Source organism: Rattus rattus, chromosome 6 (genome assembly GCF_011064425.1).
Source record: "Rattus rattus isolate New Zealand chromosome 6, Rrattus_CSIRO_v1, whole genome shotgun sequence".
Taxonomy (NCBI): domain Eukaryota; kingdom Metazoa; phylum Chordata; class Mammalia; order Rodentia; family Muridae; genus Rattus; species Rattus rattus.
Window position 1 is genome coordinate 27506762 of NC_046159.1, and position 14102 is coordinate 27520863.

At 49.4% G+C, this 14102-nt stretch overlaps 1 protein-coding gene across 2 annotated transcripts in view; it reads right to left on the minus strand.

Moving 5' to 3' along the window:
* Window positions 1-11713, minus strand: part of Cacna2d4 (calcium voltage-gated channel auxiliary subunit alpha2delta 4) — a 113790-nt gene extending 102077 nt beyond the window's left edge. The window contains exons 1-6 of one of the 2 annotated variants that reach the window (XM_032905800.1): window positions 11535-11713; window positions 9709-9790; window positions 7928-8044; window positions 7508-7567; window positions 5992-6154; window positions 4673-4804 (exon numbers count right to left, since the gene is read on the minus strand). In XM_032905800.1, the coding sequence (XP_032761691.1) occupies window positions 4673-4804; window positions 5992-6154; window positions 7508-7567; window positions 7928-8044; window positions 9709-9790; window positions 11535-11698 (718 nt within the window). In that variant the 5' untranslated portion in view covers window positions 11699-11713. The remainder of the gene's footprint in view (window positions 1-4672; window positions 4805-5991; window positions 6155-7507; window positions 7568-7927; window positions 8045-9708; window positions 9791-11534) is intronic. The other variant, XM_032905799.1, reaches the window with a different exon arrangement.
* Window positions 11714-14102: the final 2389 nt, after the last annotated feature.

Below are 14102 nucleotides of genomic sequence, written 5' to 3' on the forward strand. Positions count from 1 at the left end.
GTTCAAAGCCCAGAATGAAGTTCTGTGGCTTCACAATGGCCATTCTGACTGTACAGAAGTTCACTGAGGCGTGTGGAGTTTGGGGTGGGACAAGTGTTTGACTGGCTCCCTTAAACTGCCTGTGTGACATTTTGTGAATTAATTAGAATAAATTAACTTTTTTTTCTTTTAGAAAAAAGAAGTATAAAACAGAAGAAACCAAATACAAAGATATAAGAAGAAAATAAGTTAAATTAGAAGATTAAATAAAGTCATAAAAAACAGGGAAAACAAGTGAAATAAAAATTTTGACACCATCAATAAAATTGACAAGGCTATTAAGAAAACAGACTGGGGGCTGGAGAGATGGCTCAGTGGTTAAAAGGTCCTGAGTTCAATTCCCAGCAACCACACGGTGGCTCACAACCATCTGTAATGGAATCTGATGCCCTCTTCTGGTGTCTGAAGACAGCTACAGTGTACTCATATATAATAAATGAATAAATCTTTAAAAAAACAGACTCAGATTACTAAAATCAAAAATGAAAATGGGTCGGTCATTCTAATTCTGTGGAAGTAAAAGAAAGGTTGGTGTGGTTATATGTCAACCAGTTGGACAGCCCATGTGAGATGGACAAACTGTAGAAGCACAAAAGCTACCACAACTAAATCAGGAAAATAGTCCAATCTGACTCATAATGAATAGGGAGATTGAAACAAAAATTAAAAACCACCATACAAAGTGAGGTTCAGATCAAATGGCCTCCAGGTGAACAGTATCAAACACTTAAAAACTTCATGCAAGTCTGCAAATTTTTTCTCTAAATCTGAGGAGAGATTACTATTTCTTAACCTAGTCCATGAGGCCACATTGCCCTGATGCCACAGACACATGCTACAAGAAAGCTAGAGTACAGTATCCCCAGAAACAGAAATGATGTGGGACTCCAATAAAGCCCGGCAAGGTAAGTCCTGTAGCAGTTTAAAAGAGCAATGCATCATTCCTGCCATGCAAGGATTTCCCAACCTGTGAAAACAGGCTGATATAAAATGTCACTTTAACAGAAGGAGGGAAAAAACAAAACAAAAACAAGCCCAGCATGATCATCCCAAACGAAGTGGAAAACAAATTTGGCAAAATCCAATGACACTCCCATGACAAAAAGGTTCAACAAGCTCTCAGCAGAAGAAAATTCACTTCGACTTAACTAAAGCCAGGGATGGAAAAAAAGCCACAACGTAAGGTTGGAAGCGTTTGCTGGTAGGTGTCATAAAAACAGACACATCTTCAAACAGTTGTGTTTAAACCAGTACTGGAAGTTCCAGCCAGAGTAATGAGGCAAGAAAAAGAGAAAAGGGAAAAAGAAAGATGCTCTGTGTTCACACACTGTAGGTTTGATTTACAGGAAACTTCATAGAGCCCAGAAGACAGGTGTTAGGCCTCAGAAACAAATTCAGCAACGTAGCAAACAAATTCAGTTGCCATGAGCAACCTGGAGAGGAAATTACCAAAATGATTCAGTTTTCACTAACAGCAGAAAGGAAAAAAAAAAAAAAAAAAAAAAAAGCACAATAAAACTATAAACTGTTGGGGGCCTAGGGAAATGGCTCAGTGGTTAAGAGTGCTTTCTGCTCTTGCTAAGGACTGAGCTCAGTTCCTGGCCCCCGTAATAACCTATGACTCTGGTTCCAAGACATTCAGTGCCCTCTTATGGCCACCATGGGCACTGCACCCATGTGGTGCACATACCTATGTGCAAGCACACAGTTGTATAGCATAAAAGTCACACATTCTGACCCCCAGTTCTGACACTTTTTCTGCTTACTGCTGCAAGGTGAGGGGGGAGCAACATGCTCCTGTTGCTATGAACTCTGTTATACTAGAGCTTCCTTTCTCAGTGGACTGAGACCCCCAGAAACCATGAATCAAGATACATCTTTCCTCCCATAAGCTGTTTTGGAAGGGTGTTTTGTCCCAGTGATACAAAAGTGAGCTACACTCAAATGAGTCATATCTTTTGATTCTTAACACTTATGATATGATGTCAGTAATCAAAATAGTATGTTATGAACACACAGATAGACCCATGAAACAAAAGAGAGACTGTAGGAAGAAACCCTTGCATCCCAATCAAATTATTGTTGACAGGGAGGCCAAGTCTACCTGAGCACAAGCAATGGTCTTTAAACAAATAATGCTGGGAAAACCTGGCGACCACATGTAAAAGAAAGAAGCGGAACCCTTACTAACATAGTGTACAGAATCAACTCAGAATGAGTAAAAGCTTGAGTATAAGATTCACAACTCCCGGCATATACCCAAAAGGTGCTCCAACATATGACAAGGATGCATGCTCCATTATGTTCATAGGAGCCTTATTTATAATAGCCAGAAGCTGGAAAGAACCCAGATGTCCTTCAACAGAGGAATGGATACAGAAAATGTGGTACATCTACACAATGGAATAGTACTCAGCTATCAAAAACAATGATTTCATGAAATACTTAGGCAAATGGATGGAACTGGAAAATATCATCCTGAGTGAGGTAACCCAATCACAGAAAAACACACATGGTATGCACTCACTGATAAGTGGATATTAGCCCAAAAGCTCAGATTCCCCAAGATACAATCCACAGACCACATGAAGGTCAAGAAGAAGGACAACCAAAGTCTGGATGCTTCAGTCTTTATTAAAAGGGGGAACAAAAATATTCACAGGAGGAGATATGGAGACAAAGTTTGGAGCAGAGACTGAAGGAAAGGCCATCCAGAGCCTGCCCCATCTGGGGATCCAGCACATATACATTACAGTCACCAAACCCAGACAATATTGCTGATGCCAAGAAGTGCATGCTGACAGGAGACTGATATAGTTGTCAACTGAGAGGCTCTGCCAGAGCCTGACAAATACAGAGACAGATGCTCACAGCCAACCACTGAACTGAGAATGGGGTCCCCATTGGAGGAGTTAGAAAAAGAATTGAAGGAGCTGAAGGGGTTTGCAACCCCATAAGAACAACAATACCAACCAACCAGAACTCCCAGGGACTAAACCATCATCCAAAGAGTACACATGGACAGACCCATGGCTCCAGCTGCATATGTAGCACAGGATGGCCTTGTCGGGCACCAATGATAGGAGAAGCCCTTGGTCCTGCCAACACCCCAGTGTAGGGGAATGTCAGGGTGGGGAGGTGGGAAGGGATGTGGATGGGTGGGGGAACACCCTCATAGAAGAAGGGGGGAGGGCATAGGGGGTTTATGGACGGAAAACTGAGAAAGGGGATAACATTTAAAATTTAAATAAAAAATATCCAATAAAAAAGACTCATAACTGCAGAATTCTTACTAAAACACGTAGTGAAGAATTCTCACGACACTGGAGTTGGCAACGATTTCTTGGCTGTAGCACCAAAGGCATAGGCAACAAAAGGAAGATGGGCTAATTTAAGTACTATCCATTAAAAGACTATAAGACAATATCAACAAATTAAAAAGGCAACCCACAAAATGGGAGAAAATATTTATAAATTATTACGCCGACAGGGAATTAATAGTCAGGATATACAGAGAACTCCTGAGGCTCAACAAGAAGAAAAACAATCCAATTAAAAATGGAGCAAGAGGGTTCCTCACAGGAATTCTACTCTGGGGACAGCCTGAGTTCCTCAATCATCAAGGCCTCGGAATACGGGAGAGCGACAGGAATCTAGGCACAGAAGCAGACGCTCTCAGTTAACTGGGAATGTCTGACAGACACTCCCAGGGGTGGGAGCTACATTTGTTCTTTGCACTCTGTGAGAGGGCTTAACTTTCCAGCCTAGAGCCAAAGAGAGGCCTGTTTTTGCCATTCCAGTGTCTTCCCAGAAGAGGGGACACCACAAGTCTTTCTGGACATAGATACTTGAAAGGAAGTGAATTTCTCTAAGTGTCAAGAAAACAGAAGTCAAGACACACAAACACACGTGCATCCGTGCATGGGTCTGTGAGTAAGTGGGTCCATGCATGTATGCGTGTGTGTGTGTGTGTGTGTGTGTGTGTGTGTGTGTGTGTGTGTGTGTGCATGTGTTTGGGGGCTAGCACCAGTGTGTGCATCTGTGGAGGCAAATGACCAACAGTGTCTTTCTCTGTTGTCTTCCACCTTATTCCTTGAGACACAGTCTTCACTGAATGTGGTGGTCACCAGTTCCACCAGAGCGAGTGCCCGGTGATTTCCCAGGATCCTCCTTTCCGCACCCCTGCAGTGCTGGAGTTACAGGTGTGCACATGCCCAGTGTCTCACGAGGGTTCTAAGGATCTCAGTTCACACTGCGTGGCCTGTTGTCAGGCTGTTCCCCACCCACTTTTCCGTTCTGTGGAGATAAGAGAGCTTTTCCCACCCTGTATGAGGACAGTGCATTCTGCTCTCCAACTAGGAACAGCCCTTAAGGGGAGGGCTTGCAGGGTCGTCCTGGGCATCCATAGGCGTTCTCAGGACAGGCGCTCACTCAATACTGGTGACAACTTCTGTAATGCTCCCACGATGTGTGACTATGTGACAGCAGGTTGTAAGAAGGCAAGTATGGGTTGAACATGCCTTGTCTACAGGGGCCCTTCATTCACAGGGGCTGAGGCCTAGGAGCCGTCTTCAGTCCTTTGTTCTCAGAGAACAAGCCCAGAGGTGACAGAGACGCCACCCTGTGTCCTCACCTGGATAGATCCTGAAGAACCCAGTTGAACTGCCGAAATACTGCCAGGTCAATGTGGGGTCTCTCTGAAAGTTCTCCACAAACACGGGGTTCAGGGCTTCGGACATATAGACGCCATTTAAAATGTCTGGGTCTGAAAGTGGGAACATGGAAGGAACTTCATAAGATGTGAAATTAGCATCACGAGACACAGGCTACACACATAAACATGGGTAAGCATTCCTGCTTCCCCTGGGGCTGCATCTGGCTCAGTTGTAGCCCATGCGCACTAATCCAGAAGTATCACCTCTCTCCCAGCCTACGTGCTCAGGTTTGTCTGTACATGTGTGTGCTTGGATTCATCTGTAGCATGTGTGCTGAGGTGTGTCTGTACACGTGTGTGCTATATGTTTGTCTGTAGCATGTCTGTGATGAGGTTTGTCTGTAGCATGTGTGTGCTGAGATTCGTCTGTAGCATGTGTGCTGAGGTGTGTCTGTGGAATGTATATGTTCAATGTTTGTACGTGTGTGTGCTGGGGTTTTTCTATACATATGTGTGCTGAGATTTGTCTGTACATGTGTGTGCTGAGGTCTATCTGTACATGTGTGTGCTGAGATTTGTCCGTACATGTGTGTGCTGAGGTCTGTCTGTACATGTGTGTGCTGAGGTCTGTCAGTACATGTGTGTGCTGAGGTCTGTCAGTACATGTGTGTGCTGAGATTTCTGTACATGTGTGTGGTGAGCTTTGGGTGTACATGTGTGTGCTGAGGTGTGTCTGTACCATGTATGTATTCCCAGGCCTTATGTGTGGATGTGTGGTGCTCAGCACAGTCATAAGAGAAAAGACAGAGTTTAGGGAGAGGTAGTTAGATCAGGGTGAGTGTTGCCCTAAGACAGAGTCCATAGACTTCTATGGACTCTGGTGAATTCTCTTGAAAGCATTTCTGTGGAAGAGTGAGACTAGCTTTTCCCACTCTCTAACTCCCTGCTTCTCTGCATGGTTGAGGTCCCTTATCCAGATACCCACCATGACGCCCTCCACAGTGGGATGCAGCTGGGAAGCTCACCAAAGCAGTGTCGTGCTGGCTAAACTCAGCCCCCCAGACCTTGGGCTAGGGAAACCTCTCCTGTGTTACTCAGCTTCAGGCATTTTGTCATAGCAACAAGGAATAGAAAACTCTATGCTGTGTAGAATAATTTCTTTTTTCATCGTATCAAGGAGGTTGGAGAGACAGCCAATGCCCTGTAGTGCTTCTTGGGAAAATGGACACAGAATGTTTTAAACCCTCTAGGATCCCCATCCTATCCCCTAGACTACCCAATGGCGAGGAGACAGTCACCTTTGTTGTACACGTTGGTGGGTAGCTGCACGCTGCTCATGGAGACATTCACCCTCAGGTTGTTGAAGTGCGCGTCGGACTCGAGAAGAAACTCAGCTCCCAGCTCCACATAGTTGCCCTTGTCATCCTTCTCATTGATCAGTACTGAGTTGTAGTAGTTAAACTGGGGCAAAAAGGGAACAGGCCCAGAAGAGACAGCCCGAAACAAAGAGGGGAGGGGAGGAAGGGAGTGAGGGGGAAGAGTAAGAGAAAGAAGGGAGGAGAGGCCCAGAGAAAGGAGCGGAAGCGTCAGGAGGAACCGGAAGTGAGGCGCGGGGTTGGGTAGGGGGTGGAACGCGGAGCTCAGTAATGTTGCCCTTGGTGGATGGAGATGTGTGGCCACGACACACGTCAAGATAACTGGATCTGAGGGTTCCCTGGCTGGTTGGGGTCAAATTGGCCCAATCATTTTGATTCTCCAGTTGGTTTAGTGTGTGTGGCAAAATCACACGTAGTCAGAGACGGACAGACAGATGGAGACTCAAGGAGCCAGAAGGAGGCAAAGGACCTTGCTGGCACTGTCGGAGTCTTCCAGGTGGTGAGGGTACTGGAGAGCCAGATGGCTCAAGGAGCCTTTGGGGCCCTGCCCTGAGGGCCTGGGTCTTGTTCTGTTTCCTCCCCATAGGGCAAGAAGGCTGTGACCCAAGGGGCCATAATTAGACCCATTTCTTCTGACACCCTCTCTCCCAACTACAAGCCTTATACCTTAAGTCTCTCTGGAACTGTGGCCATAGCACCCCTCATGGCTCCATCTTGCTGGCCTCTAGTCAGTATTAGCTTTGTGAGCGTAGGCCCAGCTATGTCCCTCCCTGACTCCGGCCCTCACACACCCCGAGAGCTGCTTGGTTTTCCACCAGCCTGACACAAGCTTGGGCCCTCTTGGAAGAGGGATCCTAACTGAGAGAAATGCCTTCATCTGATTGGCCTGGAGGCAAGTCTGTGGAAGCACTTCCTTGATTAATATCAATGTGGGAGGGCCCAGTCCACTGTGGGCAGATGGCGAATGAGTGAACCAAGGGGGGAAAACCCATTAAGCAGGTTCTCCTCCAGGGTTTGCCTCAGGTTCTGCCTCTGGATTCTTCTAGCCTTGACCTCCCACTTTGGCTCCCGCCATGGATGGGCTGTGATTGAGATGTACAAGCCTAATCCTCCCCACGCTGCTTTTGACCCTGGTGTCTACCACAGTGGTAGAAAGTACCCAGGACACCCAGCATCCCAGACCAGATCTTGACCTGGCCTCTCTCCGGTGATAACTCACTGTCACCTGGACACAGAGGGCTGGTAGCCATCACATCCTCACCCAACCTGACCTTGCTTCTCCCTGAGCATCCGAAGGCCTCACTGACAAGGCCAGGGCACAGCCTGGCACAGGGACATAGAACGAGTGGCTGCCGCTCAGCTCCCCTCACAGCTGGGGCCCCAGGCCATGGGGGTGGGGCAGAGCCACAGCCTAGCACCCACCCCCTAGAGGACTTACCACCAGAGACGCATTGAACTCATGGTTCAGGTCAGCCTCCTCAGCGGCCTCCACCAGGCTCTGAGAGAGGGAGCACCAAAGGAAGGGAGCGTCACCAGCAATTGCTCTCCTAGGCCATCACAACCCCTTCCTGCTCCTCCTCCCATGTTCAACACCGCTGCTTCCTTCTCTTGGCCTTTCAGCCATGAGGATCAACCCTCCATGGTTGCTCTGAGGTTGCTTAGGTAGTCTCGTCCCTGAATATCTACAAAGCCAGGCTGGGAACTAGAGGTGTCCTTTTCCTTGTATGACATGCCTACCCCGACACCCGTGGTGACCTCATTAATAGTGTGAACCCCACCCAGCCAGGGGAGGACATCTACACCAGTGGAGTCCCTAATAGGGTCCATAAGGCCAGTGCTGGGGGATGGACAGTGTCACCTCCACAGCCTCAACTTTCCTCCGAAGCATGGTCTCCATGTCCTCTGAGAACTTCTTCACCAGCTCCAAGCCGTCCACCTCTTTGATCTTCAGACTGGGTTCTGCATCCTTGTACTTCTGGGCAGGGTGAAGATGGAAAGAAGCACATCTTTGCTTGGGACCAGAGTGCCTGCGCCTGAATGCGCCAGGGTCATTTTTGTCCTAAAACCTTACCAGCTCCCTACAGTCAGATACCCATGGCCATCCGTCTCCATCTGTCTGCCTTCAAACGTCCTCTGTTCAGGCCTCCAGACACATGGCAGTTTTTATCCTCAGTGGGAGCTGACTGACATTTGGCAGCAATTAAACTCGACACCAGTCAGAGCCGTGAGCTGGGCAGCTTGGAGGAGACTGGACACTGGGGGTGAGGGGATACCAGCAGTTCCTGTCCTTGCACCGGTTCCTGTCCTTGAACCTGCTGTGACCCCCTCGAAAGTGACAAAGAAGCAGCCTCCGTGTCCATTCACTTTTGCTCAGCCCCCAAGAACAGTGTGTGTGTGTGTGTGTGTGTGTGTGTGTGTGTGTGTGTGTGTGTGTGCATCCCACTAAGGAGTCCAGCTCAGCAGTTCCATGAGAAGTGGTGCTGGTACGCCCAAGGGAGCCTAGGAACTGACTTCAAATTCCTGTCTGCTCAGGGACAATCCTCAATGACTCTTATGTGAGCACACTGTCATTGTCTTCAGACACACCAGAAGAGGGCATTGGATTCCATTACAGATGGTTGTGGCATGGGGGCTGGGAGTTGAACTCAGGATGTCTGGAAGAGCAGTCAGTGCTGTTACCTGCTGAGCCATCGCTCCAGCCTCACCAGTGACTCTTGACCAACCCTGTGAACTGTTGGCCATGGGACCTTAGGCAAGTTATTCTGTAAGACATGGTGCTTCTACAGCTTTTGATACTGATTTACCCCCCAGTGACTATACAATCCCTCCTCTTCCTCACCCAGAGCTGCAGGGTTCGTAACAGAATGGGGTGTTATGAGGGCTCCTGGAGTCTTAGTTTTGCAGGAGACCCCAGGGTCCACCCTGGCTTCTCCCACTTTCTGCAGTACAAAGGGGATGGAGTAGGTTGTCAGTGTGCTCAGGGCTGGTGGGAAACCTAAGGATTCCATCACTTGCAAGATGGAGAAGATTGGGATTGTGGGTAATTTCTATTAAAGCATGCCATGCTCTCTTAGGTTATGTTGTAACAGAAGCCAAACCCTTGTGCACGTGTCCAGGGAGTCAGAGACTGGAAAAAGATGTCCACTCATGCACTGGCTAGGCACAGGTCAGCCATGGATCAGCACTTGGGCACTTAATGAACGAGTGTGGCAGGGTTGCCCATGTCTGCTGGGATCCAGGCATTGTCTCAGCCTGCCTGAGTGCAGGGGATGCTGCATCCCTGGGCACAGCCTGGGTCCCCTAACACCTCCTCTGGCTCTCCCAGGCTGCCTGCTGCCCCTTCAGCCCCCATGTTTGTGCTCTAACCAGCTACTCTCTCTCTCTCTGCTCTTCCCAGGCATCCACACCAAACCTCCACCCCGACCCAATAGACTTCTTGCAGGTCTCTTGTCCTTGGCTTCCCACGCATCTGAACTGACAGAGTGCTCTTGACCCCACTGTTCACGCTGGTTAACCCTGTAAGTGGAGCCTCCCTGGACCCCATTTGAATATGAGACCAACAGACAAGGTCTCTCAGGCCTCCTACTATGGCTCTGATGTTGGGATGTCTGTCTCTGCTCTCTGGGAGAGGTCACTGACCTTCTGCAGCAGGAGAGAACCTGAGTATCTGGTCACCGTGCTGTACAGATCCCTGCCAAAGGTTTCAGCCCAGAGCTTCACTCTGCAAGACAGGAAAGCCTATGTGTGCATTCTTATCATGGTCAGACGTCAGATGCTCAAAGGTAGAATCTTAGGTAGAGAGCCCGAAGGAGTGGGAAATACTTCAGAGCCTCCAGCTTGGCTTGTTGACCATAGCTGAGAATGTAAGGAAGGCAGCCTGTGTGGGTCAGGGAGAGAAGGTGATGCATGAAGCTTGGGCCATGTTAAATGTGAGCCTTCCGACACAAGTTCACTGAGTGTCATTGGGTAGGTCGTACACTCCATGACCTTAGGGGCTACCAAAACACTACACCTTGACAAATTCCCATGGTGCTCAGGAAGAAGTATGCAAAGGCATTGAGTGTAGGAGTCTGACCAGGAAGAGACTGGAAGGAGCCTTAGAGCATGCATAGGATTGAGACACTGAGGGCAACTGGACTCTTGGCAAGAAAAGTGTGTAGTGTGGGTTGATCTGTGATGGCAGACAATGGGACATCTTGTGGTTTCAGGGACATGCATATGGCAAGGTTCTTGAAGTTAGCAGAGAAATCAATTGGGCACCCATGGAAAGCCATCTCTGTGCTTCAGGAATCAAGATGTGAGATATCAAGAGAAAAGGGGAGCACCTCAAAGCATCCAGGTGTGGGGGCCGCAGTCTCCAGGATGGGGCACCAGGAGGTTTGTGGCAGCCTGGTGTAGGGAGGGCAAGTGGCCAAGGCTGATGGTGAGTGGGAGGTTCAACAGGACAGGGCTGAGGGACTGCAAGGGACCTGGTAAGAGCGGGAGGGGAGTATGTGGTCGAGCCCTGGCCTCCTGGGAACAGAAGGCAGCAGCAGAGTTTTGGAGGTGGCTATCCCATGCTGCTCTCTGTGTGGATGGCCACCCTGGATGCCAGCCACCTTTTCTTGGCCCCCGGCCATCCTGGAAATCGCCGTCTGTGATAAAGACTGCTCAGCTTGTGCTGGGCTTGCCTCAAGAGCCAGGCTGGCTCAGCACTAGTTTTCCTCTGTGGGCCTGCGTGCTGGGAGAATGGTATTATCTCCCTCACTAGCCAGTGAAAGCGATCATTGGAACAGTGCTGAACAGAGCAAGGGCGGGGAGGTCACCCAGTGTCGTGGAAGCCCATTCTCCCCAAATCACAGACACGGCATGAGCCCCTGATCTGTCAGCTAGGCACTAGCAGCTAGGCTCAGATGTGAACTGTGAAGACTCAGTCTAGGACCCTGAGCTCCCTTTAGTAACTGGAATGTTCCTGACTGGGAAAAAAAAAACCATCCAGGGAGACTGTATCAGATGAAAATTCTGAGTGTCATTTTCCCCAAACACTAGTTTTAATGTGTGGTGCAGAATCGAAGCCTTGAAGGAGACAGGTAGGGAAGGAACAAGGCCAACAGAACCCGTCCTGAGCCCCTGAGCCCCTGCCGTAGGCACCAGCCTGTCTGTCCGTTTATGGCTGTTTTACCCCCTCTTGGTGTTCAAGCACAGGTCACCCTGTGAGTCCTAGGCTGGAGCACAGTGGTCATTTCCAGGACCACTGCAGCCCAAACCCACACCATCTTGTAGTTTATCTTCCCCGCGGGATGCCTGCACCCTCATCTAAGTCCGACATCAACCACACAAAGCCAGGAGGTAAAGATGGGTAAACTCCAAAACCAGAAAGGACACGAGGTGGTTTGGGGGTAGGAAGGAAAGGCTATCTCAGAGGCAGGTCAGCGGGAGAAGGCCTGAAGAAGGGTCTTCAGGGTAGGATCAAACTCAAGGCTCACGTTTCCAGAGGAATTGTAGCCTGGCTCCTTGCAGTCGGCAGGGAGGTGTCCAAGAGCAGCAGCCACAGGACGATTGGCATTTTCCGCAGGAAGGTCCATGCAGCTGTCTGCTGTCCACGGTGGCCCCGGCTGTGGCTGGAGGACAATGTGGGGCTTCTTGCCATGGTGTTCCCACTGGGGGAGGGACAGGGGAGGAGGACAGTGCTCCTGCTGTGAACGAACTTGCTGCCACCCAGGTCCCTGGGTGTGCAAGTGTTCTCCCTGCTGGCCAGTCCCAAGTAAGAGATGCTGCCTCCAGCTGCATCTGACAGAGGGTCCCCCCCCCCAGGAGATCAGGGGGGAGGCGGTGAGCAATCACCCCTCTAATCCACTGGCCTCTCCTCTAATCCCTTCTGGTTGTCAGAGGAGGGGCTGCTGCAGGAGTGGGGTGACCTCAGCCGGATTGCCCTGATTCCAGCCCTGAGCAACTGGACCAGCATGCCCTTCTGCTCCGTAGAGGCCGACCGATACCCATAGAACAGCCTCTGAACTGGGGGGATTGAGGATACCCCACCCTGGTCACTGAGTTTGTTCAGAGCTGTGCTAGCCCCAGACTGGGAAGGACACTCGTAGCCCTGTGAGCGTTCCCTAGGAGGGGCATGGGCAGCCCACTTGGGGCTAGGCTTTGTGGGTGCTGATAGGGAGAGATAGAAGGAGGTGGTGCGGCTCACGGTTCCAGGCCTAGAGCTTTGGGGCCAGCCAATCAGGACAAGCAAGCACAGAGAATGCCTTAGCCACCCGGAGGTCCGCCTGCCTTAGAGGGGCGCACCCCTTTATTCTGACAGTGCATCTGGAAACCTAGGATCCTACCCTCCCATGCTGTGCACACACACACCGTTCAGCAAACAATGCACCAGAGTTTCGACCTGCTCCAAGGTAAACCTACTAGGTGAAGCTTCCCTCTCTCCCCCTGGAAGCCATCACCCACCTCCTGTCTTTGATTTTGACTGCCTCACTTTAGTCAAATGTCATTGTCATCCTTTTTATCACTGTCTCACCTTACTTAGCATAGTGTCCTTAGTTCACACGTGAACACGCACCAGAGCGAGTTCTTTCCAAGGTCGCATTGCTCTGCCGTGAGTATGTGTTTTGCTTGACTGTTAAGCCCTCAGTGGACATTTAGTCAATCACCACATTAGGCAAACCCCTCTTTTTCCCCTCCACCTTGCAGCCCTCAGCCGTGCTGGCCCTTGGGAGGTCACATGTCTTTACTTCCGGATCAGCTTCAGCAGACATCTATCAGTCATGGCTGTGCGCCGCCATGACCTGCTCTCCTTGTGTCTGGTGCCACCAAGGGCTCCTGTCAATCAACTGTGCATGGGTTACCACATGAAGTCCCTGTACATCCTGTGGGTCTTGTTTGACAGCTCGTCTCCTTGGCCCTGGCCCCATCCCATATCCTTGTATTTTAAAAAATGTAGGGACTCTTTGAAAATGTAAGGCCTTTGTCTTCACTCTGCTCAGGGGACGCTGTGGCTGCCATCGGACTGCAAGTTTTAACTGCAGGTTGTAAGATAGCATACCCACTGGGCCTGGCTTCCTCCCTGTTTCAATCCCTCTCTCTGCCCTGCTCCCTGCTGTCCCTTGGGCACATTGGGTGAGCTCTGCTTCAGGGCGTCCACCATGGACTAAGTGGCCCCCTCTGTGGCACTGTCTACAATGCTACCCTCTCCTCCCCATCACTGACTCCCTCACTTGGGTCAAGTGTCATTCAGCTTCAGTTTGTTTTGATTCTGTGACAGCGGGCGAACCTGGAGCCAGTGGTTTCTGTCCATGGTCCTGAAGGCAGGCTGCTGGCTTCTGGGGAGAGCCTGGGCTGACTCTTACCTCAGAAAGCAAAAGGGAGGTGAGGCTCACTGACAAAAGGTTAGCAAGACAAAATTAAAATTGTACACATGCGCAGTGACACTCCATTGGAGAAAATTGAATTCTCCTGTCTCAGCAGGTATCAGTAGCAAACAGCTTCTTGGTCATAGTAAGGGTTTTGTGTCCACGTCCTCTTTAGGGAATTTCTTTTCTTCTCCAATTTATACTTGCAGCCGTTATCCTAGATGGATGTTCCTAGTCAAGGATTTGAGATTTGAGGTCTGAGATGATCTGACTGGAGCCGTCACTCCAGAGTCCCATCTTTCAGGTGACACCCACCTGGTTTATTGCTTTGAAACAAGATCTCATGCATCCCAGGATGCCTTTGAAGTCACTATGTGACCAACAGTGGCTGTGAACTCCGGATCCCCCTGCTTCTACCTCCTGACTGCAAATGAACACACACATATGTGTACACACAGACATGTGCACACACTGACATGCACACAAAAACACATATACAAATGCGAACATGTAAGTACAAGTGCACATGCATGTGTGTAAAACACAGTTACACACATTCATACACATTTGCATGTAACATGCAAGCACACATGAAGATATACAAACATTTATACACACTTGGACATATGCCTGTGCAAATATGGGCTACTTTTCTGTTGTAATAAAACATCACGACTAAGACTACAGAAATAAGGAAAA